The sequence below is a fragment of the Styela clava genome, chromosome 13 (assembly GCF_964204865.1).
Source record: "Styela clava chromosome 13, kaStyClav1.hap1.2, whole genome shotgun sequence".
Taxonomy (NCBI): Eukaryota; Metazoa; Chordata; class Ascidiacea; order Stolidobranchia; family Styelidae; genus Styela; species Styela clava.
The window spans coordinates 17,287,967-17,313,958 of NC_135262.1; the positions used below are offsets into that span (position 1 = coordinate 17,287,967).

The 25,992-nt window shown below is 35.7% G+C and overlaps 1 protein-coding gene and 1 long non-coding RNA gene across 6 annotated transcripts in view; one reads left to right on the plus strand and one right to left on the minus strand.

Moving 5' to 3' along the window:
* The first annotated feature begins 1,769 nt into the window (after positions 1 to 1,769).
* The window catches only part of LOC120332461 (uncharacterized), a 28,169-nt gene continuing 3,946 nt past the window's right edge, over positions 1,770 to 25,992 (plus strand). The window contains exons 1-15 of one of the 4 annotated variants that reach the window (XM_039399710.2): positions 1,770 to 1,909; positions 2,043 to 2,063; positions 2,551 to 2,674; positions 2,984 to 3,162; positions 3,601 to 3,806; positions 4,492 to 4,632; positions 5,525 to 5,711; positions 6,212 to 6,317; positions 6,899 to 6,997; positions 7,389 to 7,479; positions 7,996 to 8,172; positions 17,638 to 17,799; positions 19,101 to 19,224; positions 19,925 to 20,125; positions 21,144 to 21,358. In XM_039399710.2, the coding sequence (XP_039255644.2) occupies positions 2,572 to 2,674; positions 2,984 to 3,162; positions 3,601 to 3,806; positions 4,492 to 4,632; positions 5,525 to 5,711; positions 6,212 to 6,317; positions 6,899 to 6,997; positions 7,389 to 7,479; positions 7,996 to 8,172; positions 17,638 to 17,799; positions 19,101 to 19,224; positions 19,925 to 20,125; positions 21,144 to 21,358 (1,991 nt within the window). In that variant the 5' untranslated portion in view covers positions 1,770 to 1,909; positions 2,043 to 2,063; positions 2,551 to 2,571. Of the gene's footprint in view, positions 1,910 to 1,978; positions 2,090 to 2,550; positions 2,675 to 2,983; positions 3,163 to 3,600; positions 3,807 to 4,491; positions 4,633 to 5,524; positions 5,712 to 6,211; positions 6,318 to 6,898; positions 6,998 to 7,388; positions 7,480 to 7,995; positions 8,173 to 17,637; positions 17,800 to 19,100; positions 19,225 to 19,924; positions 20,126 to 21,143; positions 21,359 to 25,992 lie in introns of all 4 variants that reach the window. The other 3 variants (XM_039399712.2, XM_078119129.1, XM_039399711.2) reach the window with 3 other exon arrangements.
* LOC120332462 (uncharacterized) lies at positions 12,617 to 13,598 on the minus strand. Of its 2 annotated transcripts, XR_005568092.2 has the most exons (3): positions 13,513 to 13,563; positions 13,063 to 13,249; positions 12,617 to 12,814 (listed from the first exon to the last, which is right to left on the minus strand). It is a non-coding gene; the product is annotated as an uncharacterized LOC120332462 (long non-coding RNA). The 2 variants fall into 2 exon arrangements; XR_005568091.2 differs by having other exon boundaries at positions 13,063 to 13,598.

The window sequence follows — 25,992 nt, forward strand, 5'->3', positions numbered from 1 at the left end:
CGGCATCAAGATGATCTCTCAATACTGTATCTAGGGATGCGGTGTATTCCACCATATCCAAAAATACCCCTCTATTAGAAGAGCCAGCCCGTTCATCGTGCCCACGGAGGGACAGCTCGTGACAACCAATGAACTTCAAAACATCTATCAATCGACCGAGAACATGGCGGTTTTTCTCGACATTTTGGTTGTGCCGACGAATAGAAACCGCGCGTCCTTCATCCAACTGTGCTGCAATATTAACATTTCCGAATGTTCGGTATTTTACTGCATTGTCCAGATGCTCCATAGAAGATTGATGATCCCTGGCACGCTCGGAAAGATGTTTAAGATCTCTAAAACCAAATTTACTCCAACGTGAGTCACGGGCGATAGCAAAAAGTAGGCAAAAAAAACAAAAAAGTGCATTTTTGTCCTCGCTGTAACACAACCATTCGTGTTTTTTATACCAAGTTTCTGCGCAGAATGTACGCCGACGCTTTCCTCCGTCATGGGATTGTTCCAGTGAACAATTTTTTGGTTGATGAGGCCCAAGACGTTGTACCTCTAATTTTTGTTCCAGCGGCAGCTGCGAAAACGGAGTGCGAAGTAGTGCATCAACCTTATTCATTATGAGGTCTAAGGCTAAGAAATGCGAAGCCGGAAAGAAGTGAGGAGCTCAAAAGGAATGTGGAAAATCGAAAGCAAATGGACTAAAAGTCTCTAACTGATTCAAATATCGAAACAAGCGACAAAAATGAAGGCGAGGAAACTATCAACTCTTCAAGCAACCAACGAACGAGAAGGAATGCGTGAATATGTCAACACGTTGTTGTAAGAAACGTCGGCATTGTGTCGTCATAATTTCTGGGCTAGCCCCGATCGGCCCCGATGACTTAGTAAAAGAAACAGAAAACAAACGAGACAAACGCGGCGAGTGGAAGATAAAAGAGAGAATACTATATACAATGAGCAACCGGGGCAAAATCGGCGTCGCCCCGTCGACGTTCGGCTAAGGCTTTGCGAGCGAAAAATGAACCATGTCGGGAGAATATGGCTAGTGCAGACAGTCTGTGCAACCGATATTGAGGTATTTTTCGAATATTTTTTATTATACCGAAAAAACAACCGTGGCATTGCCCCGGTTGGCCCTATTGACGCGCCGCCACTGTTGACATACATATATCTTCTGAAATGAGGGAACCTTTTGTTAATGAGTTTAGTACAAAAGAGAACCCGTTGTTAAATCCTTAGATCCATTATCATAGAAGGTTTATTGCAACGGGTCAAAGATATTCATACCATGTCTGTTTATAAGGCGATACCAACGATACAAATTGTTTATCGAGTGCAGCTACCGTAGTTCAACATTTTAATTGGAAAACCGTTTGGAATACCTTATTGGAATATTAACTAAAATATCGTTTTTTGAATGCTCACAACGTTAACGTCGAGGGTCACTGAGACAGTATATTTTAAAGAAATTGGTTTTTAACATCCCGAGCCTAATGTCGTCTGGTATTATCGTACAAGAAATAGAGAGAAAAAAGATTTAGCTACCGGTAGTAGTTTATTTTTTTATGTCAACTCCCCTATTTAGTGCGAGCGAAGGTTGCACAAGTAGCTATAAAATTTATCACTGGTTTTTATGGTTTTTTTAGCGTTTCCTGCGTGCGCTGTTGGTGATATCGAAATAAAACTTCCTCCCACAATGGGTCCGTTGCACCCGAACAGCAAATCAGACGCCCACAAATGTCGTTTCCGCTAGTGGGCGATACAGAAAAGGGAAGTTGCGTCTTTGGTTACTGCAGCAACAGTGGAAAGTGGGCAATGTCCATCCAGCAACAGTTGTAAAATTGATGTCGTTCAGTTGTGCGACGTGCAGGTCTGCATACAGATTTTGTTGCTACTCTTATGATACTTCAGCTTGGTGAGTATTATCAATTTAATGCTATTCTTTTTCTGAAATTGATCCTTTCTATACAGTAATATATGATAGACTAATTAAAATAAACAGCCCGAAAGTTCAATACATTCCTGTATTTTTTGTGTGTTTATTTCAGGCCCAAGACTCTTTCAACAAGGTTTGTGTTTTTGTGAGGGTGTGCTGGTGAGTGGGCACATGATATTTCTAATGTTTTAAACTTTTTAAAAGTTTTACTCCTTCTCCATTTTAATTTTGTGTCTTATTTTGTTTGTTTGTTTTGCTTTTCAAGAAGTAATATATTTTATGTTTTTTTTCTATCTTCTAATTTTATATTGTCTATGTTATTGTATGTGAGTGTATGGGTGTTTTAATTAACTTGATACTTCTGGGTGAGCGAACACAAATCACTTCTTTTTACAACACCTTCCAATCTGTTTCAAACCTTCTTAAGGTTTCGTTCGATTACCTGATTCTGCAATCAGTTTTATTTATTTTGTTTTTATCAATTGTTTCATCGTCTTTTATGCTGATTATGGAGTCAAAATAAACTTACTTACTTACTAAAATTGAGTTGTGATTTATTCTATGTTAGGTTTTTAGTAATATGAAACAAGTTTGAATATTGAGGCATTTTTTTCATGCAGATCAATTAGTTTTGCTTCAGCATGGCTATGGAAAAACATTTTGTGATTAATGATACTCACACAAGACCTGTCACTGCTATTGGATTCCACCCACTGAGAAGAGAAATTGTGACCGGTTATGAAGGTATGAATCTAAATATTTGTTATTTTAGGTGCATGGACAGGCTATCGTTATTATCCAATGGTTATATGCACCATTCAGCGAAAAACGAAGTTCGTCAATATTTTTTTACATAATTAACCTCCATGGGTTAACCTTCAAACTAATGTTTAGCATTATGCACCAAACTTCTGAGACTTATGTTAACATTTTTGAATTTCTGTGTAACAATTTTCCGTCTGTGAATACAAAATACAGCACACCATTATTAAACAATATTATACTTATATACATTTATATAATTACACAAATCAACTGAATATATTTTGGCAGATGGACTCATGAAATGGTGGGAACAAGATGGCGGGAAATTAATATTGACGACACATGAGCATCGTGGATGGCTGACTGATTTTTTATATTGGTCAGAACCGAAATTGTTATTGTCATCTGCTAACGATGGATATATTATTGCATGGACGAGCAGTGGGACTGTTATGGACAAAATTTATGTGAGAAAATGCGATTATAGTAATTTGGTGTCAATTTGGAGCGAATTTTATGCAGAATGTTATATATATAGCTTACCACAATAATCTGTCTGACAATTGGGCCTAAAAAATAATTTTAAATAGGTAGGTATGACATGAAATATCCTAATCACACGGCATCTTTCATTTGTATGGATGGAGGATAGTGGAATCGGTAACTGATGAGAAATAACAAGAACTACACTGTGACATCAAGAAGTTAAGCAATCATTTTTAAAATAATTATATCCAGAAGACTCAAGCTGAGAAATTTGTTTACAGTTAGGGTGGTACAATAGTGGACGTGTTCCCAACACCAATCATGAATCATTATACTTAAAAACTTGGCATTTATTGTACCTACTGTACTGTACCATACCATTATATGTCTTATTCATAACTGAGTTTCGTTTTATTCAGATGAATCAGCCTATCTTCTGCATGCGTTTCAATTTAAGACGACATCACTTCATTTGTAGTTTCAATGGACAATTGAAGATATTCAATCTTGATATGAGAAAAACCTATGGACATGTTATTGATTTGAGAAAACCATTTATTGCTGAACACCACAATGATGTAATATCTTGCGTAATATGTCACGATTCACGAGTGTACACTGCGGGGTAAATGGACTATTTTTTCTTGTTCAGTTTGTTTGTTTATTAGGCAAGGCAATGTGACCCCAAAACAGAACCAAGTTCATTTGGAGCATATTATTCTTAAAGAACAAAACTTACATGCAAAGTTTCTAGATTACTGAAACTCCTGAATGCAACCATACAAAATTAGAAGTGTTGAATAAATTTTCTTCATTTTCATAGAAAGTAACTTTGTGGGTTCTGTTTTTTGGTTCACCCTGTTTGATTAAGTAGTCTTATTAATGTGTAATGTGAAATAGAAGATTGTTCATTTTGGAGTCCCCCCGGTACAGAAAAATGACATCACAACAGGTAATGGCCACATTACAAAGCCAAAAGTATTACATGAACAATCTAACCCTGTGCCATAGAACATCAGTGAAAAGATGTTGAGAGGTTCTTTAACCAAGCTTTAAGCTTGTGAGCTTGTGCAAATATATGTCTGTTTCATACACACTGAAGCAATGAAATTACAGACAATTAAGTTATGAACATAGATAGATATGAGCCCTAGCATTCGGACTTTAACGTTGTCCTCAAAACCAAGCTACAGTATGAAATCCATTTTTTAACATTTGTTAGCTCAAGATTTCAATTTGAAGACAATTATACAATTACAATTTTAATTAATTCATACAATTGTATTAATTATACAATGACAATTTTATAGATTTGATGGAAGATTCTGCATTTATGACACAACACTTTATCCTGGAACAAAAGGTTTAGATTTAATTCATAAAATATCACGAGCTCATGAAGCAGGAATAACATGTATGTCTCTTGTAAAAGACAATGAGAACAACACATGGTAAAATCTGGCATCATTTATTGATTTGAAAGTATTTCTGGTCTGGATAACGAAATCTTTTAACTAGTGGCACAGATCGGAATATTTATAACTGAATTTTTCTTGTATAAAGGCTTTATTTGAAGGTCATGTAGTAGAGAAACCTTACTGGTTTCTTACTGGGCATATTTTATATTGGCATCCAGTATATTCACACAGATGACAGTTATCTAGTTTAACAGTTGGTTGATATTGATTCTATACATACCTATTTTATCAGGGTATGAGAAACTCTGTTTCAATCAAAACTCCACAGCTATATTACTTATACTATCAGTAGAAGTTCCGCGATACTAACTTCCAATCCTTTAATGCCTTTGCACTAGTAGATCTATAGTTACTCTCGTAGTATGTGTACCAGGTTAGGGTTAGGCCATAATTTTATTCCGATTTTCCTAGTTTTAGTTCTATTACGAGTCCGGGGACTGTCTGTCTTAGCCAAGTGAATATACCCCCTGCCCATAGGCTTCCGCCCCTTCACACAACTTGATGTAAAGTAAGCAAATTAAAAAATTATACTCATGTTAGTGGGCAGCAAGACTCTTGAATTGCATAGTATATTATTTGAATTGCTCTTTTCGTGATGTCTTATTTCTGATGAAGACATATACGTTTGTAATCTTCATCCATGCAAAATGTGTGAAAAGCGTGAAAAAACATCTTAGAATCTGATATTTTTTCTCACTGAAGATAAGAATGTAAATTCTAATACTAATGATTGAAAACTAATCAGTGTTCCACCGTTAAGATACTTGATGCCGTTGTTTTCAATTGCTGTCAAACATCTCTGCTATTTAGTTTCATAATTTTTTATAAATATCTCTCAATAATTCATGTTACATCCTAAATCTAGGTTACTGACAGGATCATTCGATCGAACAGTAAAAGTTTGGTCGCAGGATGGTAAGCTGAGACATGAACTTGAAACCATCTTCCTACATACAATAACTAGTTTATGTTATGTATCAAGAGCAAAAACTGTTTGGGTTGCATCTGGAGCTCCTCATGCTACATTGTACGATCCAAAAGCTGGAGAGAACGTGAGTTAATTTGGTGATATTTAATGCGCTTGTTAATCAGCTCGCTTGCGACAGTATAAAAATATAAATATTTTGATATAAGTTTTGGCATGCCAACAATTAATTTTGCCAACAATTGAAAGTTATACCTGATTTGTAAATGTTAGGAACTTTTTATTAAGATTTAAATCCTTTTTATCAACAGAAAATACAAAATTCTACAGTTTTTGTATACTTTGCTTATGCACGCTTTTTGCTTTGAACAACATTTTGTACGAGCGATAAGTAATGAACTCTTGTAATTTCGAAGAGCTGATATCTTACTGGTACCTGTTCTTCATTGCCTACCCAATTTATTACATCTTGAGTGAGGTGGGGGGCATGGAATTTTAACTGGATATATGTATAATTTGAGATGCCAATACAGTTAAGCCTACCACTTTAACAGCTGCCTTTAAACAATAAACGTACTTACGTACCTATATCTCAATTTTCTTTGACAAATTTTACCAACTTCTCAGGTTTCAGAGTTTTTACCTACATTTCAAACTGGACCAAATCCAGGAGAAGAATCACAACATAAAATATTTAAGCTTAGATATAATCCTGAATCATCACAAGTTGTTGGTAAGCAGTGAAATCTTCCATATTTATGATCGTGTTGTTTTAACCTCACTGCATGATTTAATTCATGTAAAAAAATAGGGGAATATTCAGTAAGATACATTTTTGCTTGTGCAGGTCCACAGGTTCGCAGTATAATTATGTGTGAGTGAATTGCTGGACTCCTTGTTGTATTAGAGAGGTTCAACCGCTGGCTGATTACAGCTTCTCCTGCTGTTGAGTTCTTGCATTTGAAACAAATAACTGTTAACTAATCAAATACCTGACATGGACTGATAACCGAATGAGAGGCTGTGGTTCGTCATATGATTAAGACATCTTATCAGCTTTGCTCTTCCCTGAATAATTATGAAAACCTATCCTAAAAACTTCAGTGAGAATGATGAACAATATACATAGATCTAAATGCAACTCAGTGATTACATTCCAGCAGAAAACGATTCAAATGAACTGAACTTGGTTTTGTTGTTGGCTTATTATTTAATTTTGTGGTACCTTTAACAATTCCCCTCAAAATAACTTGAAAAGTATGAACACAGGATATACCTTGTTATACTATTGAAACATGATTGTATTTTTCTAAGGTACAACTCACCGGCGTCAAATTATTGTATGGAAATACAATGCATTCGGTTGTATGACTGCTCTTAAATGCAAACATCCTATAGACAGTGTCTGCTACAGTGAGTATCATCAATTTTTTAATCGAAATGTTGTCTAAACAATATTGTAAATTCATTTCAATAACAGGTAGATTCATATTTCAAACGCATATTTTTGGTGGAGCTTTTAGCTTCTATTTTGTCATAGCTATTAGTATAAATAAAATATGGCAAACCATATTATTTTCTTAATTACTTATGTAAACATGAAAAGAATTTACTTGAATTCCTATCTGTAATGACTGTACCCAAAAGTTTGAGGAATTAGGATGCTTTGTACATAAATTTTGTTCACTTTCTTTGGAGTATGCCTGGAAGTTTTGTGGTATATGTGGCTGTGTTTTTTATGTGTATGTGATTGCCCTATCTCAATCTCTCGTTAGCTGTTAACACTTTTAACATTTTTTTTCAGCAAAAAAAGTTCCAATGTTATTGTTTTCTGGTTGCGGTGATGGAAGTATTTACAAATGGGAGAGACTCCAATCAAGTCATTTTATGTACAGGTATAATGTCCATGAAAAGATTACAACACGGTAATGTTTCATTACAACGTCAAACATTGTGACATAATGTCTATATCCACATATTTACGTATTTCAAATTTCAACATAATTAATGTGGATTGGATTTATTTTGCCTAAAAGTTGAAACGCGAATTCAGTGTCAAATTTTGTTTCAACAGAAATCCTTCAACATCTCTACTAAACATGAATTGTGTAAATCCAGGTCAAATATCAAGCATGAAGCTTGAAATAAATGCTTTATCAGTTTCTTATTTACATATCGTTTCGCATATTATATTTTTTAATCTTCCTGCCTTTAAATAGATACTTTTTCCACAGAAGTTTAAACAAAACATCGTAGTATCAATTTAATTTGTTAAAGATAGAAAAAACTACGATTTGCTAAATATTTTATAAGTCGGATTTGAATAACCATATAATTGTTCAAAGAATTGGTTCTATTCGAAAAATTCGGTTACTTTAAAATTTTAAATGTTTTCCTGGAATCTTGAACAGCATGGAATCTTTGACAAGAAAAGAAGCGAAAGATAAGTTGGAATCAATAAAAAAAATTTGGGGTTTAACAAAAAAGAAAAATCATCTGAAGATAGAACATTTGCGTCCACACAATTCTCCATCAAGTCATTATACTTACAATAAATCTATCTTCGCACCATCTTCTCTTTATCACGGGTGAGTATGAATTAGAGAAATACTTTGACAATTCTAGGGTGACGCATAATTTTTGCAACTACAATTGCATGATACAACACTGATTTTGAATCTAGTTTCAAAAAATAATTCTTTTGAATGTTTGAGCTTTATTCAAATTTAGTTTAGTTGGTTTATTCAAAGTTTGGCCCTTATTGTAGTATGTTAGTAAATGGGTGAATATATGCAATTAAAAGTGGGAAAAGCTGGAACAGATAAATTTAAATTAAGAAAGCTGGAACGATTCTATTGATAAATACCGAAATTATGTCATTTTGCTGGTGGCATTCAAATCAAAACAATGATTTGTTTGAGAGGCCAATCAGATACAACAATGCAATCACTTTCAATCTTTTTGACATGATACCAAGTTTCAAGCCTAGGAGATATTTAAGTATTTTAATTTACGCAATTACATGATAAATCACATAGATTTCAACGACGGGTGATTTACAATCATCATTAAAAATATTTTCTAACCCAGCTCATTCCAACAAGTTATCAATGAATAACAGTGTTACACAATGAATCTTTGGCATCTATTCCCAGCAATTTATGAATTTATTAAAAGTAACTAAAACGAGCATTGGGAGATACACCACAAGGAGTGCCTAACTCACCATCATCTCTGATATTTAAAAACTATTGGGAAACTTTTTCTTGATCGGTTTCATCGATGTGTGTGCCAGAAAAAAATTTGGAACGCTTAGAATAGGCTGGAGTTATCTTTGTGCAACTCGCTGACCAGCCTGTTCATAAGAAAGTTCCGAACACTAATCTGGAGTAAATTTACCAAGTACTGGTGTTTTGGATCTATTGCCAAGATGACAATGACTTTTGGCATTCATGTTTTAGAGTTAGAAATCCCTTCAACCATTTTTTATTGGACTGAAGCTCATGTCAATGCCCGAAAACATCCAAGAAACTTCTGGATCTTTATACTTATATAAAATATTGCTAGCTCTTTCCATTGAATGTTCCTAGCTCATCGTCCAGTTAGATATTTAATAGTTACATGACAGAAGGGATCAACATACGTTGCAAATTCTTAAGCAGCATAACATTAATATGTCAAGAATGTTTCAAAATATAAGTTTGTATAAAAAGTTGAAAAAAATGGATGAGCACGTACGGCGGCAGACAGAAAATCTCTTTGAAATTACATTAAAAAAGTTTGTTCACACAAAAATTATCAACTATCCATATTCTTTTGATTACAAAAATTGATGGAAGACACATAAATGATTATAAAACTTCGTGGAAAAGGCTTGAAATTGAGATCGAATAACAAAAGCCTGTTCCTACGGAAGTTCCGCAACCAATAAGCTAGTCGTTTTTCGCTGGTAACCTTGGTTACAAGATAAACAAAAATCTTCTGCAGCAGAAAATGACTGACCAGGATGAAAAACTCCAGGTCCAGGCAGAAGAAAACGTAAAAACGGCCTGTTCCATGGAAGTTTCAAATTCTGATCGTCATGGTTTTCCGAGTGTATCTATAAGAATTGCCGTTTCCTCTGTGATTACCATTACCTGATGGCAATCGAGACTGTACAACCGTATAGTGTTGTCATTAGGTGTTTCTTTATTGAAGAAATCGAGCGACTCGCTGAATATGTCAATTTGTATGCCTTCTCTAAACGCCCGTGATGGTTTTATTATATAAAAACAGCGGTATCATCTCAGGTTACCCGAAAAGAAATCATATAAATGAGATCGTTTTTTTTTTAAGCTGTCATTTACGTCAGTTCAAGGTGTAGCCTCATGAATTTTACATTTGCATCCACGCTAGAAGAGTTACTGGTATATATGATTTATTTGTACCGGGAAACTTCGTCTGATTCCATAACTGAGCGCATGGACACGAAGATGTCTCAGTAAAAAATGTATTCAAGGCAACGTTTCAGGGCGATTTTTATTGATTTCACTGTGTGTTATTACTTTACTGTTCAATCGATGTTTGTAGCGAGACGTCGTGTTGAGCCTTCTGGAATAGGTTCAATTCTCTATGTCAGACAAACCTATTCCTTAGAAAGTTCAATGCTTCGACCGCCATTTGTTTTTCAACCAAAATATTGTTAGATTGAACCGATGCTACAAATCTTTTATAATGGGTAGTGTGTTGTGAAAAGCTTTTGCGCTGAGCCTTGGAATGTTTGCCCTTCTACAACGACAAGCCAAGGCCCACCGGAAGAACCCGGGATTTCCCGCGTTTTCTCTCGAAGGGAAACCACCTTGTATCAAAATAGATCGCAAACCTAACCTCGAAATTATCTACGATTCGAGTGTGGCTATGATCGAGGTGGTTGAATACTAGAAATACCGGGCGCAACAGCAACACAATATACGAATAAATCGATCGAAGTTCTGGGAATTTGCTGAACTTGAAGCACCGATTTTACGAACTTTCTAAGAGTAAGTCTTTCCGTTTCAAATTATATAGTTCGTTGTCTTAAAAGACGAACCGAACAAACAGGGGACTTATTCCTGGGAAAGTTCACAACATCAGGCCCGATAGAATAGAAATAGAACGTATATAACGATTGGATAAAATACTTTAAAATATTTATCTCCGTTTATCATTTTCGCACATATTGCATCAATGTGAGTAACGTACGTGGACTCTGGTAATAAATAGTCTTACTTTCATTTTACTTTATAGCCGTAATTAGGCAACTGTTGGTTTTGCGCATTTTATGATCGGATACTTCCATTATACACGGCGAAATATGTTCCGCACTCGACAAGGCGGGTAACTCTTTGGCCATTCTCGGCAGATGAAAATTGCATGTTAGCTCGATGATTCAACGACAAAAATGACGAAAATATTTTGATGTCGAGATTGGTTGGTTTGAAGAACGTCGTGACTCACTCGCTTAGATAAACAACTCAACTATGACACCTACGCGCTTGGTACCGCAACAAGGCTTAATTACGCTTGCTATGTGGGTTTGTTACATAGCTTGAATATGTGAAAAATCTCATTTTTTGTCGACGAAAAGGTACTTAATTTACTTTTAACTGGATGCTGCGTTAGTCGAACTATGAAGAATTCAAAAAATGACGTTTTATAAATCAAAATGGACCGTTTAATACGGGATTTGTGATTCATGGGTATGAGATTTTTAGGGGATATAAAATCGAATAAATCATCATTTCTTGCGCAATAAATCTCTAAAAAATTTATTCCAATAAAATTGTTGAAAATTTCTCTAGATTCACTTACGTATGGTGGTGATCATATTGAAACGCCTGCCCATCATTTGTACACGTATGATCAGGAACTAATACTATTTAAAATGTTATTCGATACGTAATACCGGACGGACGCACCGCTTCCTCCAGCTTTTTCCACATTACATACACACGCAACTGCGTCACATACGTAGGTCGGAAACCGTTGACCATTCGAATCTACGTTCAGCTGTTGAATAATAAGTTCGCCATATTGTTTACGAATTTGAAACCTGACTTTTCTAACGTCGAAGCGTAACATCTTCTCCATACAATTTCTAAAGTTAGATTAGAAATGGCGAATTTTTATACCGGTACAAATAGCAGGTTTAAAGTGAAATTCAACTAGTCCAACACGCCATCATTGACACATTTTCACAAATTTCTGTATCTGAATCATACTATCGATGACGGTTGCTCTCTAAGATTGAAAACTTCAGAAACTTGCCAACGCCTTTTTATTATACTCGGCCTGTTCCATAGAAGTTTCACACCTTAGTGGCAAAAATTGACTTCGCTTTCGTAACCATTACCATGCGCTATACATAGCTTAATTTAGATATGCTAAATAGACTATTTTCATAGTCATTTCTGCCTAAAAACCCTCTCTTTACATAGTGATTTCGTACTGTTGTTGTCATACATGTACTAAACTAGTCGACGCTAGCTTGCGGCGGTTCAGTCGGCCTTATGGTCATGTTTTTCGCTCTTAGTTTTCGTCGAAGCTGATGTCGATTAGTCATACGGACGACCCGCGTATTTTAAATCGCCAACAATCGCTCAGAACGAACGGCGTTCCGAAAGCATTGTTTACTCGATCCGCTGCCCTAGTTTTTACGTCGGTCAAGCGTTAGTGTTCCCATATTATTTTTTGCGATTAAATGATGCCACACTGTATTGTTCATTTCAAAAGAGCATTGATTTGGTTAACAATATGCTACAACTATTTATAACGAATTCATGCTATTACGACATTCAAATGTCTCAATTTCACTACAACCTTGATTTTTTATGAATGGAAAATATCATTGGGAACACTGAGTTACGATTTTCACACGGATTTGCGTGTATCCGTCACGCATGAACGATGATGTCCTATTTCTGCTCTCGATTACGCTTTTCATTGATCGTTTCATTGTCCAGATAATGTGCTGACCGTTGCCAAGAGAAACTTAAAATATAGTTTGAAACACTATCACTATCATTCACAAAAAGTTGACCCGATTTTTTTTCAATTCTACAAATACTGTTATTTGATATTTCAGACATATTTAATAGTGAATAATTAAGGCATTTCCGATTTCAAACTTGTAAGCTTGTTCACTTTCTGAGCATTGACTTCGATTCGGAGAAATATTACGGGTATCTCGAACCCAGGCAAGAGTTCAGCAGTCTAAAATCAAATTGTAATATGACGCTTTATTCAATTAAATCATGGTTCATCATATTTAGCACCGCTCTGTTTTAGTTATGTCGTTCGAAAGAACAATTGTGCTTTGAACAAAAATTTAATCAAAAATTAAAGTCCAATTGCCGATTCCGTGACTGGACTTCGTAATAACCTTAAAGGAAGTATAACTCCTAGATTGGGACTTAGGTATATCAGTGTTAGAATTTAAATAAAAACAATTATTATCTTACCTTGAAAATTCTCTCTTCGTTCTGCCGCCTTCTCTTTCAAAGTTTCTTCGACATCTGGAAAGCGAAGTTGAAAACTAATCTTTCCTCGCTTCTCTCTCTCGCCTTTTTCTATTTCTGCACATGCGCACTAAACTTCCTATTCACAACGTGGATCTAATAAACACCCTTGAGCCGGTTTTGAACTCGCCTACGGGGAAAAAGGAATTAGAGCGGAATAAAGTTATTCTTCTACTCCATCAACTAGCATCGGACATTTTTATGATCTACTTTGCTAGTTAGATTGCGATTAGTCGGCAAATACATCATATAACGAGTTTTTCGACGTATATTATCAGTAAGTTTACAAGAACATCTTTATACAGTTTTAAGTTTAACGTGCAGTTATACTTATTGACGAATTTAAAATTTAGTTTAATACTTTCGAAGCTGGAATAGAATTAAAAAATTCACCGAAATTATCACGTGATATTCCGACTTGATTGTCCTTGAGCTCAATGGAATCCAAACAACCACAATGATTCTGACTGCCATCTTACATCATTTATATCATATCGCTTTCCTCTCTCGCCTTTTTCTTTTTATGAATTATGTCTGGAGCCCGGCTTGAGGGCCAATTTCCTGAGCTCGTTCTCGTCTTCCGTTAACAACCGCCCCTCCCTCTATCAGCGCTTCTCTTTTAAGCTCTTATCAAGACGTCCAATTAAAAAGCTGCAGCTTATCCAGCAACGTGTAATTACTTTGCACCCATGGATTTATTTGTTGTCTCTGTGTGTGATTTGATTTATACTAATCCTCGAATCAAATGGTATTATGCGTAATTGGTCCTTTTTTAGCCAATGTTAGCGTGGCTATATTCTACAGCGTATCTTGTTTTATAACTCCATATGAGGGATCATAGCTCACAGACTCGTTATTTCTTGCAATCAATAAATATCCTCTTAGGCATTAGGATTTTCTCTGATTTAAAAATAAATTGAATGTGTAATCGAACTTCCCTTGCTTGTGAAATAATGTGACATCTATTAGCCATGCTTTCGCTTTGGTGGAACATGGACGCTGTTTGCAAGAATTGACATAACTATTATAAGTGGTCCAAGAAATTTACTATACACCGACACGAATACGTTTCATTTGATCCGTTACATTTCTACGGGCAATACATTCAATGAATTTTGTATCAGATAGAATTTTTGTATTTGCGCTATATTTTCACTTTAAAATTGGGATATATTTGATAATTTTGTATTTATCCAAAAAGACTGAAAAAGTTCCAACAACCCACGTAAGTTCGAAAGAGACAAAGTAAAAACAATATAGTAATTTTGTTCATTCATAAATAAATAATTTGAATCCACATGTATAACCAATAATTAGCAATTAACTAGTAAAAAAAAATCAATTTAAAGTACAGGCATACTTTTAGAACCTGTTCAAAATCTGCATGGATGTCATTTATTTTTGCACGCAAGATTTTCAACATCGGCGTCGTCCATTTTGTTTGACCTGTTTAGTTATTGTGCGTTCACTTCCATGAGCAAAGAATGACGGCGTCACGGGTGATGAAACGTCACGCTGTGTGAACAGAAATATTAAGTTCGTGTCACTTATTTGCCCTCAAATACGATTCATACTTTGGCCTTGATTGTCTTTTATAAGAACTTGAATTTTCGGTCGTCTGCGTTTTGGTAGTGGTAAACATTGCTGCACGTTTTGCCATTGCATCGGTAGTATACGGTTAACGGATGAACCGTATTTGTCAAACAAAAAAGCTAACGTGTGACGTTTAAACTACAATACACATTCGGTGCTAAGTATTTGGAGTTTTGTAAAAATTATTGTTCGTTTTCTTGCGTGTCTCAGTTTCATAATATTAAAAGAATAATCTTCTAAAGACATCATTATGTACGGTACTATCTTTTTATTTCCCAGCCACTTAATTTTTGATCTGTTTTTTTTTATTTATTTTTTTTATATAGGATGAGATAGGAGATGGGGCGTTTAGCTAACCTAACGTAGATGTGCAGAAGTAGAGAAGGCATATCAGAAACTTAATGTTTGGGCAATAACGGGTAGTACCCTCCGTATTATTTTCTGATGAAACTAATCTTGTTAGTTTCAGTAATTTAAAAATAGTCGCCAGAGACCGTAAAATTCAATACTTTTTATGAACAAAGACACAAAACACATCGATAACAACAAAGAAAATTAATTATAACAAGACAATGAGAATCATTTATGACTGCTATGCAGTTAATTCAAACCGAAACGCCTGGAGGCTGCCAATTTTACTCGTTCTGGGAACAATAACGGGTTATATTAGAAGGTATTTTGTAATACCTCTAACGAGTGTTACTATTATTGTTTATTGTTTTCCTTTTTTGGTGTTAGATTATAAGCGCGAGTTATATCCTACTTCTAAAATATATCGTTCTCAAATGAACGCCTCGTTATCGTGAATATTACTATTAGTCTGTTTGTTATCGTTATTAAATTCTGCGAGTTCGTTGTAAATGTCCAGTAAAAAAGGTTTTCTTTTGGATCGTTTGAATGGTAGGCTTGATTTGTATCTAGACAAGAAACAGGTCTTTCTGAAATTTCCTATGGAATTCGTTTCTGAACGTTATCCATGCTTCAGAAGTGCTTTTTATGTGATATTTCAAACCTCAGTTTCGAAGCAACCGAATTGCAGTAATGCACTCACTATTCTGATATGGTCAATGTATCTTTAATCACAGTATCTAGAACCATAAGATTGAAAATTACGTCTCCATTGAGAATGAGCTACAATGAATACACCAAGTTTTTATTGTCATTTCGATAAGTCGCCTCTTCATATTATTATTAATTTATATATGTCCCTACTACATTAATATGGGCATCAACTGCTTAAGATGGAATATGAAAATGAGCCCATATACAGAACTACAAAGAAATAGTCATATATAGGTTCACTATTTTTAGTCAACACACTTAGTCAATTCCAACCAATTTGAATGTGGATCAGTTTGCCTTTCAAGTTGAATTGTCGCCATGAAGTTAGTTGTGACCGTGACTGGTCACGTGATGGAAATCCTCGCAATTTGCAAAACGGATTATCTTTCGCACAGGGACGTTTTTGACCCCGATGACGTTTTTTCGCTTCCGGATTGAGGTCAAATATGTTTGTTTTCTCTTACGCTGGTCTGTCTGGCGGATTTAATTTATCGCGTTACGATTCAAAGACAATAAAGAATCTGATTTGTCTGTGTTATTTGAATAAGATTTTAGGAAATTTATAAATTTGTTTGGGGTTAATTGGAAATTGAATACCACCAGGAATTATCGGGTTTTGAGAAATTTGGAAACGCGAATTGAAATAGGGCTGCCTTCTGGTTCATTGTGACGCGACAATAGGAAATATCCTGATGTTCCCATATTGTACCGCTGTAGACACGTGACCTAATTTTTCAAATAAAAATATGTATACTAGGAATTGAATGGAAACATAGAAACTTTTTACAACAGAAAAATTAAACGAAGCACTCTTCACATTTGCCATTCGCGCTACGTATAGTAAACGTCAGACATATACGATGTCAGACAAACGGATATTTAAATCTAAACAGGGCCGTAAAAAGGTATTTTAGTTGAATTGGGACGATAGCTACATGACTTTAAACATTAAAAACATTATTTTAAAGGTATTGTATATGCATTAGTTTGTACCGCCTTAATTAATTAATGCGGACAAAAATGTCACCGGCACTGGGACATTAATTAATCACCTAACAGTAATCATTTATATTCGACAGAACATAATTTTAATATCTAAAAACAAAATAAATAATCGAAACAGAACGTTGATTTAGGACAAAACATCCGGTAGAATCAAGAATTTCCGACGGAAGATGTAGATAAATCATGATACGCCAATCACAACTTAATTAATTCAAGCGCGAATTTCCGGCGGCCTGTCTGCAAATCTAGGTTTATTGATTAAATGGAGCTATCTTTGAAAGCTTCTAACGGACTGGAATTAACTCCATACTATCTTTTCCTTGCAAAGCCATGATGATAGCTACTGTACGACTGTAAACAAAGCATCTTTTGATGTAAACACATTTATGTTTACAATACAATTATATATTAAAAACGAATCAACATTTCATTGATGTATAGCCATATATTTTCGAAAAAAGCCTCAAGCGATCACTTCAAAAACAAAAAGTCATTCATAAATTATATTAAACTACGATGTGCCATAAAGTTTGATTTAGGATTCAAATGTTCCATTTTGGCCTTGTATTTTTGTGATCAACGAGTGGTGCAAATTGGTGTTTTAATATTTCTACACGGTAAGTAATTGCCCTAAATAAACCTTCGATATGATATAGCTTTGGTTTTTCAAATTTTTTATATTTACGACTTTGTGGAAATATGCTTACAAGGTATTTCGCTCGACCATAGAGTGAGTGCTCGTGTCAATGCGCAGAAGCCCTTTGCGACTCTCTCATTCTTTGACCGACCAAAGCTGTAGTGAGTTCACAATGTTGTTTTATTTTATACCGGATTGGAAAAGTTATTTTCCTATTTTAGAAACAATGTTTCTCTCCTTTCTGGTATTTACGTTGAGCATTTGGACATCCTTATTACGTCATCAGAAGATGGGAACATCTACATATGGGGGTTTGATGAAGCAGCAGTTAGTGCGTTGACCAAATTATCCCCGGAAAAGATGGATGGATCTCCAGTTCACAGGTAAAAAAGCATTGGGCAGAAGTCAAATCCCATTTCTAGGACGTTTTATTACATAAATGGGGAGATTAATATTTCTTCTATTCGTTTTGTTTCGATTTCGGCTTCTTATCACTTTGTTACAAACAAGCCGCACCCTCGACCGGAATATACTAATTAGAATTTCATTTTTTTATATAAAAAATTTCCTCTTGGAACAAATGACTGACTATACACGTCCCCTCTTAGTGCTAGTGTGATAGGATTGTCCTAATCTTCAAATTGGTATAAATCAGTGGTTCCCAAACTTTTTTCAGGATGACCCCAAAGACAACTTCCAAGTGTCCAGTGCGACCCCAGGTCAATATATATATATATATTTTTCATGAAACTTTAGAGCTTCTTTCTCTGGACTTTTGAGTTTGGTCATGTGGTGGTATTAAGTAAAATAAGCTAAAACCCAACAGTGATGTCACAATAAACACCTATATTTTCAATAACGAAAGCATAGAGTGATGCCTATGTGCTAATTTTACTTTAAGCCATGATACAAACTGCTAAATCTAACATGGTTTGTCAAATCTTAGATGAGTTGTACATCCATCCTCTACCATACCTCAGCGACCCCACCGACCCCATGACCTGGTTGCGACCCTACCTATTTATCACTCCGACCCAATTTGGGGTCGCGACCCCTGGTTTGGAAACCCCTGGTATAGATAGTATAATCCAATGATTCCGATATTAAGCAACATCATCATCTAGGGGCGAATAGATTAGGGGACGAAAAGCCCTGGAAGGGCAGTAACGCATTCGCCCAATAGTCAGAATTATCGAGAAACGAAATGTCTTTTACAAAAGATTGACGTGATATATTTTGGTGTAGGTCACCTGGCAACGAGGTCATGGCAACGACGACGTAGATCCAATCATTCTTTCATTTCTAACATCTTATTTGGCAGAGAAACGACTTATAGCCGTAACACTAATGGTATCAAAACAAAGAAACCGCCTTTACACTATTGAGATTGTACCTGACATAAATGTCAGATCCCAAGATCGTCTGTGCCAATAAAAACGCCATAATCTATGATTAGGCTAATTGTTTAATTGGGGTATATATTTTACATTTTTTCAAGCAGGCAAGTATGTAGGAAGCCACCTCTCTCTTCTGTAGTCTACCAAATTTATTATAAATTTGTTTCACAAGAGGTTATTATCAACTGGCAACGCCAACATAATTAGGTCGGACATGCCGACAATATTTTGTTTGCGACAAACATGAAACCATGACATCAAACTTACCAATTCTATATTTACACCAGGAAATACAGCGTCTTATTTGGAGATTTTAGACGAAATAATATGACTCCGATCCCACCTCAAAAACTATACGGAGAAACGTTGAATAATGGCTTAATTATGGGAGACGGAAGAGACGATGACGAAGTAAACGAGATTTAACTCAATTTACTGCTATATTCGTGGTGATATACAAACCGTCGCAACATGAACAGTATCCGGGCCAATAGTCATTATTAAAATGGAAAAAACTGACTGTGGCATACAATATTACAGAGAGTTGAGGGCATCTAAAATTGTATTTTTAGTTTTGTATCAATGTGATAAATTGCCTTCTGATTACCTTGTGATATTGTTTACACCCGTGCTGTTGATGTATTATTATGCTTTAAAAATGACGGACGTCTCTGGCAGTAGTAATACTATGTGAGAGTCACTAATCTTGCCTCCAGCACCTCTTTCAAATCTTACTGTTGCTAGTTAAATAGAGTTTTATGTTTTTTATATAGCCCTGAACATAGAGGGTGTACCCCAAAACAGAACCCACGTCCTTTGAAACATATTCTGAAAATAATAAAACTTTTGGGGAAAATTTCCTAGAATATTTGTGGGTACACAAACAGAAGTTCAATTGCTAAATAAATTTGATTCATTTTTGTTGAAGTATTTAAGAAGTTTATGGGCTTCGTTTTTAGGTAACCCTGTACTACAAGCACTATGCTACATCGGTTTTCGGGGAAAAGTTATGCTCCCTTTGTAAATATCGACAATGTTACAATTTCGACAATCATCAGATAGTTAATTCCCCTTTTCCCGGGGTGATTACAAAACCCTGTTTCAATTATAGAAACCGTTGGAGGAAACAAGACTAGAACCAGCTGCAGGCGATGCTACGCCAATTCAGGAGAAAGCGACCAACAGTTTCGCTGATTCTGTAACAAATAGAGTGGCTGGTTTTATATGCAAAGATGTCCTTCTGGGACACGAATCTTGTGTGACGTCATTTGCTATCGTTGATAAGGAAGAGGAACACGGAGCCACTTACATGGTAAGTCATCTGTGACGATTTACGTAAGAATTGACAAAAGAGGATAATGTTTTTTTTTACGTTTATAGCCGGGAAACGAGGAAGGATTACGACTTTATCACATGGCGAATCACGGCATCTGTCGTTCATGGAAATAGTTATCCATTAGTTCGTTTCAGATAAATGGACTCGATCACGGAAAAAGTCGTAACCGACCAACAGTTACATGAACTATACGAGCACTATACGATGACAAGTCCGCTGATTTCAGTTGTCGATAATTCCGTATTTGAAAGTCATGAAGATTGTTACCAAATCTGGCGCGTTTGAGGTTGAAGATAGTCACTTACCTATAATGGCATTGCAGATTAAAATCTCGAGTTCAAACCTCTTGCTCACCACCTAATCCGGGGTGTAACAAATTGGGTAGGCGATGCTGAACTTGAAAGATTCCGTTTCCCCTAACCAGCGTTTCTAATACTGTGTATCGCTGGAGTGTTCCGCGGGACAGGGATCGAAATTGCGACCGCGCGCCTCTGGGTCCGCCGTACTTCAGCGCCTCTGGGTCGTATATTTGTCTCCTAACTAGCGAGAAACAGGCGGACAGGCCTCGTGCCAGTCTGGAAAGCATGGCATTTTCGTCAACCTTCCAATATCGTTAACCATCGGCATAATTTTTGAATTGTCAAGTTTACAGCAAACTTTTTAATTTTACCATAGGCTAATTTATTTGAAAACCACCCTTCCAAATGGATTGTTGGCTCAAAACTGGAAGCCTCAAAAGATGCTGTGATAAGCCGGTTGTGCAAGTTGATGCACAAAGTAAATTCTTTACACAAATTTTTATTATCAATTTTACCTTCTAATTCTTAGTGTTCCGCGAGGCGAGATAAAAAGCGTAGTTTTTCCAAGCAAAAAAAGTTTGATAAACTCTACCCTAAACTATGGATCTCCTTACCTAGCGGTGTATGTTTGTACATTGCCCTGTTTAAAGCGAAAGGCGTATTATAGAACAAATGACCTGGAAGTTTATTTTCAGCTTTCAGGCGGATGGGACCGAAAAATATTGGTTTGGAATCTACGAACAGGACAACTTCATGATCAGTTGCGAGCGAATAAGACTCGTTATGACATCAACACTGGAAAAGAAATTCCACCTGATGATATCGAGGATGCAGTCAACGAAGACGAACTAGCTGAAGGAGAATTGGCATGTGATGGTGTTATACTTGATATTGAATACTGTAAAGAAAGGTAGGAAAATATTTATCATTTACTGTGGTGAATTTTCGGTACTCCCGTAGTGTGTGTACCAGATTAGGGTTAAGCCATAATTTTATTCTGATTTTCCCTATTTAGTTCTATAACGAGTTCGGGGCCTGTCTGTGCATATAACTTTCAGTCCCATTACATAACTTGATGTAAAGTAGGCGAACAAAATTAGTCACCTCCATATTGGTACACACACTTCTGAAGCGCCGACTTTTCTATATTTATCTCCTATTTTGAAACGATTGCGTAAAATTAGTTAGGATTAGGGAGGCCTCGGGTGTCATTTGAATGGCCTCTTCCGCGGAGGGGACAATAATAGGCCTGATTACATGTTTATCAAAACCAGTCCAGCGAACCGGTTCGGTCAAAGTGGTCTCGGAGACTACTTAGCGCCCTCGATTACATGTCCAAACCAACAAGCTGAGAACAGTTTCAGAGTTGCCGGATTAAATCAAATAAGTCATGATTTGCAAACACTGCATATATTTTATTTTCAATAAATTCATAAATTCAATACAAATGTTAATTAAAGTATCAAAATTAAATGTACGTTCTTGATTGAGGTTATTTGCAGAATATGATGAGGGGTTGCTTTCCCGTTGAAATTTGCCTACAATCTAAGAACAAAACGACGAATTTATTGGGGGCATAAAAGATAGACAATTTAGATCATTTTGGCCGACCATTCAGCGTTCAACGCTGCAGACTACTGGCACCTTACGCCACACGATCCATTAAAAAATCACAGTAGGCCTACAGTTACCAGTAGGCTACTGGCAGACTGGCAACCAAATTAAAACAGTTACACTTTATCAACCAAACACTTGTGTGAAGTGGGCTCATCATATGTAAACAGAAGCACTTTCATTATTTAATATCGCCCTACTACTGCGACGTTACCGACACTGAAGCTTCGTATTTATGCTGGTACCGGTATGTACAGTAAGGGTACCGGTCAGTGTTCACTATTAGCGCACTTTTTTGCGAAAATTGCGAAACACTTTCGCAACTTTTTTTAGGGACTGCGAAATAGCACTTTTTTCCGATTTTGAATGGAATAAAAATTCAAAGTTAACAAATATTTTCGAGTATTAAGTTGACAAATAAGTAACATACTGGTACTTTTGTAACTCAATTCTGCATATCATAACGATATTTACCGGAATTCTAACCTATGAGATGCAGACATAGGAGATAAAGCTTTTGCATTAACGGCAAAATTCTTGTTTATAATATGATTATTATACAAGCACACGGATTCCGCTTCTCCTGCAAAAAACGCTCCCAGGGCGTTTCTTTGAACGAGAGTGGTCATGTGACTATCAATGATATCGATGAATTCAAAATGACTATAAAAAGTGTTAGTAACGTGTTATAGTCACTTTGGATGAATTGTGACCAAACTGCACGATTTTCAAATCAGACGAAACTTTTAGCAGCATGTCACAGATTTGCAAAATCAGCAAATTCACAAAATACCATTAAATGCCATTTTATTGTAATCACAATGTTGAAAGGACGTGGCATTTTCCGGATTTTTGCGATATTTACACAACTATTTCTCATTGATATGCGAGGAGGGGTGGGCAAAATTCAATATTTTTTTAAATCGAATATTTTTAAGGAGTACCGAATAAACGTGGTGGAAACATTAAAAAATCGGCAACAAAGCCTTTTTACTGGTTAATTCCGTTGTAATCGCTAATTGTTCTTGTCACCGATCGTTTTGGCGGCGATATCCAGGTTTTGGGTAATCTATATTCCCGCCCTCTCTTTTTTACAAATATGAATTCTTGTGGTTCGGAGGACATCGAAGTTTTATATTTCGGGTTTACCCGTTCGTTCACATCGGCAACAGCTGTTGAAGACATTGAGGACTCAAATTAACATTTGCGCTGGCTTTAATATTACCTATCAAGATTTGTAAATTTACCGTCCCGATTTTATGCGAATGGTAATATTATTGTCCATACCGTGATGCAGATATTTATTAAGACGATAATTAACTTTCTCATGTATTTCTATGGTGATAAACTTCGCAAATCTGAAATTGTGCCAATCCTGAATGTTGATTTGAAATAGTGATTGAATAATTCGGCTATAAAGGCATTTCTGCGTGGTCATAAGACGAGATGACGTTAATGAACAGCACTTCTTTTACAGGATATTTCACGTATGCGACTTATTGCTAAAAAGATTGGGCTCGAGTGCTTTTTTTTCGAGTGCTCGAGTGCCTAATAGAGGTCAGGCGCTAATTGTAACTAATTCCCTCAAGTTTCAACGTGTTTTCAACAAAACAATACCCCGGCGATAATTATAGCTAAAATGTTACCGAGCAATTCACAATTTTATTTATGGAATTTGCAAATTCACCAGTTTCTTGACGATTTTGATATTGTCACGCCCTAATTATTAGTGCAAAAAAATACTCCCCTTCTTCCGCGGCGGTTTGACGGGTTCTTTGTTCCATTCTTCAGAAAGTTCTGACACGGGGGATATAGAATACTGAATCCGGAGGGTTGAATCCCTGTCCACTTACTGGTGATTTTCCGTTTTGAAATGCGTGAAACATTCTCTATTTTAAATTAAATGACGTTTCGCGGGCTAGAGTTCTCCCCGAAAATGATGTGTTCCAGACGTTAGTTAGACGATAGATAAAACATTAAATTAATAATTTTCGTGACCCCCGATTTCGAAAATACAAAGTTATATCGCAAAAAAATGCGTTATAATACATTTGGAATGAAACATTATTTACGGTGAATTCAGATCACATTTTATTCTCCATGACACCCGGTATCCGAAAATACAGTTGTATCTCGAAAAATGTGTTTTGTTACATTTAAAATAAAACATTTTTGCAATTAATTTAGATCAAATTTTACCTTTCACGGTAACCCGTTTCCGAAAATACAAAGTTATATCACAAAAAATGCGTTTTGTTACATTTATTTTGCATTCCCAATAAAATACATATTTTCCCTAATTAAGGTCGTCGATGAATCTGTTCCTGTCGTTCAAGCTCGACACACGTTTGGACGAGTGTGGGGCGGTTTTTTGATCGACGATAAATTAAAAAGTTGCCACACGTTATTTGTATAACCATAATAACTGAAAATTAAGATTTTATAATAGAAGTGAATTTGTCTCAAGATGGTATTTTACGATTCCTGCCCACAGAAAATAAACACGCTGACAGGCTTGGTTATAATTGATATTCGTTTAATTTATTTTACACTATTAATAAACGCGCCACACCAATTGCGACCATATAAATTGCAGTCGCATCGGTATGGACTGTATGTTTTTGCCGCTCTCAAATTAATAATAATTTTCAACAAAACAATACCCCGACGGTCATTAAAGCTGAATTCGTTACCGAGTAATTCGCAATTTTATTTACGGAATTTGCAATTTCAAGATCTCACTTGACGATTTTGATGATGTCATGCCCTAATTATTACTGCTTAAATGCCTCAAAATACAACAAATGTAATTATTTTCGACGATAACAGGCGCAACAATTCGTAAACGAGCCGTTATAACGAAATTCGCGATTGATTTTACCTCTCTCTTGTTTACAATTTTAACATCCCGCCGGCCATGTATGGTCGAATAAAATGTTCACATATTCGAAACATGACTTGGCCAAGGATGGAAGGGATCACTAAAGAGCTAATAGAAAGTACATACGCGAGGGTATGATATTAATATTGAGAATATGTGTGAGCATATCACAGAACGGAAATATTTTGCACCCGGCTGTTTGTTGGCAGAACAACGATACGCTAAAGTTAATTGATCGAATACAGGGAAGTATTCATTTATCATCTCACTTGCGAACATCGAGGTTTTGGCGGAATTGTACGATCATGTTGTCTTTCTTAAATGATAACTTTTTCAATAAATGTTCATTTTACTTTTGCCTCCTTATTATATATATGTCTGGTTTTCATTTATTTTAAATTCGAAATTGTCCGAAATACTTCAACAGGTGTATAGGTACAATAATAATAGTACTTACCAAAGTACCTACCAGGGAAGTTTAATACACACGATGTGTAAAGGGCGTCGTAACTCCCGTTTATTAATTATAAATTTTTTTACATTCTGCTTAAAAAACATATCAGCGTTCATGTGGTCGAATAAAAATTATTTATCAAATGGATTGGTATTTCGAGACACTCTCAAAATTATTTGGGATCCATTATCATATCATTCGTTTATTTTTTAAATTCATGTTTTTCTCAAGAATCACCCTCGTTATATTTAGTGTACCTTCGCAAAGTAAACTCTTTGATGTCATTGTTCCTATTAGTGTAATTGAAATATATGGAAACCTCGCAAGTGGCGTTGTGATGCGAATATTTGATACTAGGTCAGCAGCATTACAAAGAGTGCTATTTATGAATGCTGAAAGTACATGAGATTACTAAACATTTTGCCAATATATGATGTTTTCTGCCCGATTTAAACTAACTCGCACGCAAACCAAGGCATGTGGACATTTAAAAATTACTTGTCTTTGGGTAAGCTCTGAAATAGTATAATATAAATGTAAATGAGAAATTAGGTCACGCTAGCTCACGAAACGGGAGGATTTTCAAAGTGATCTT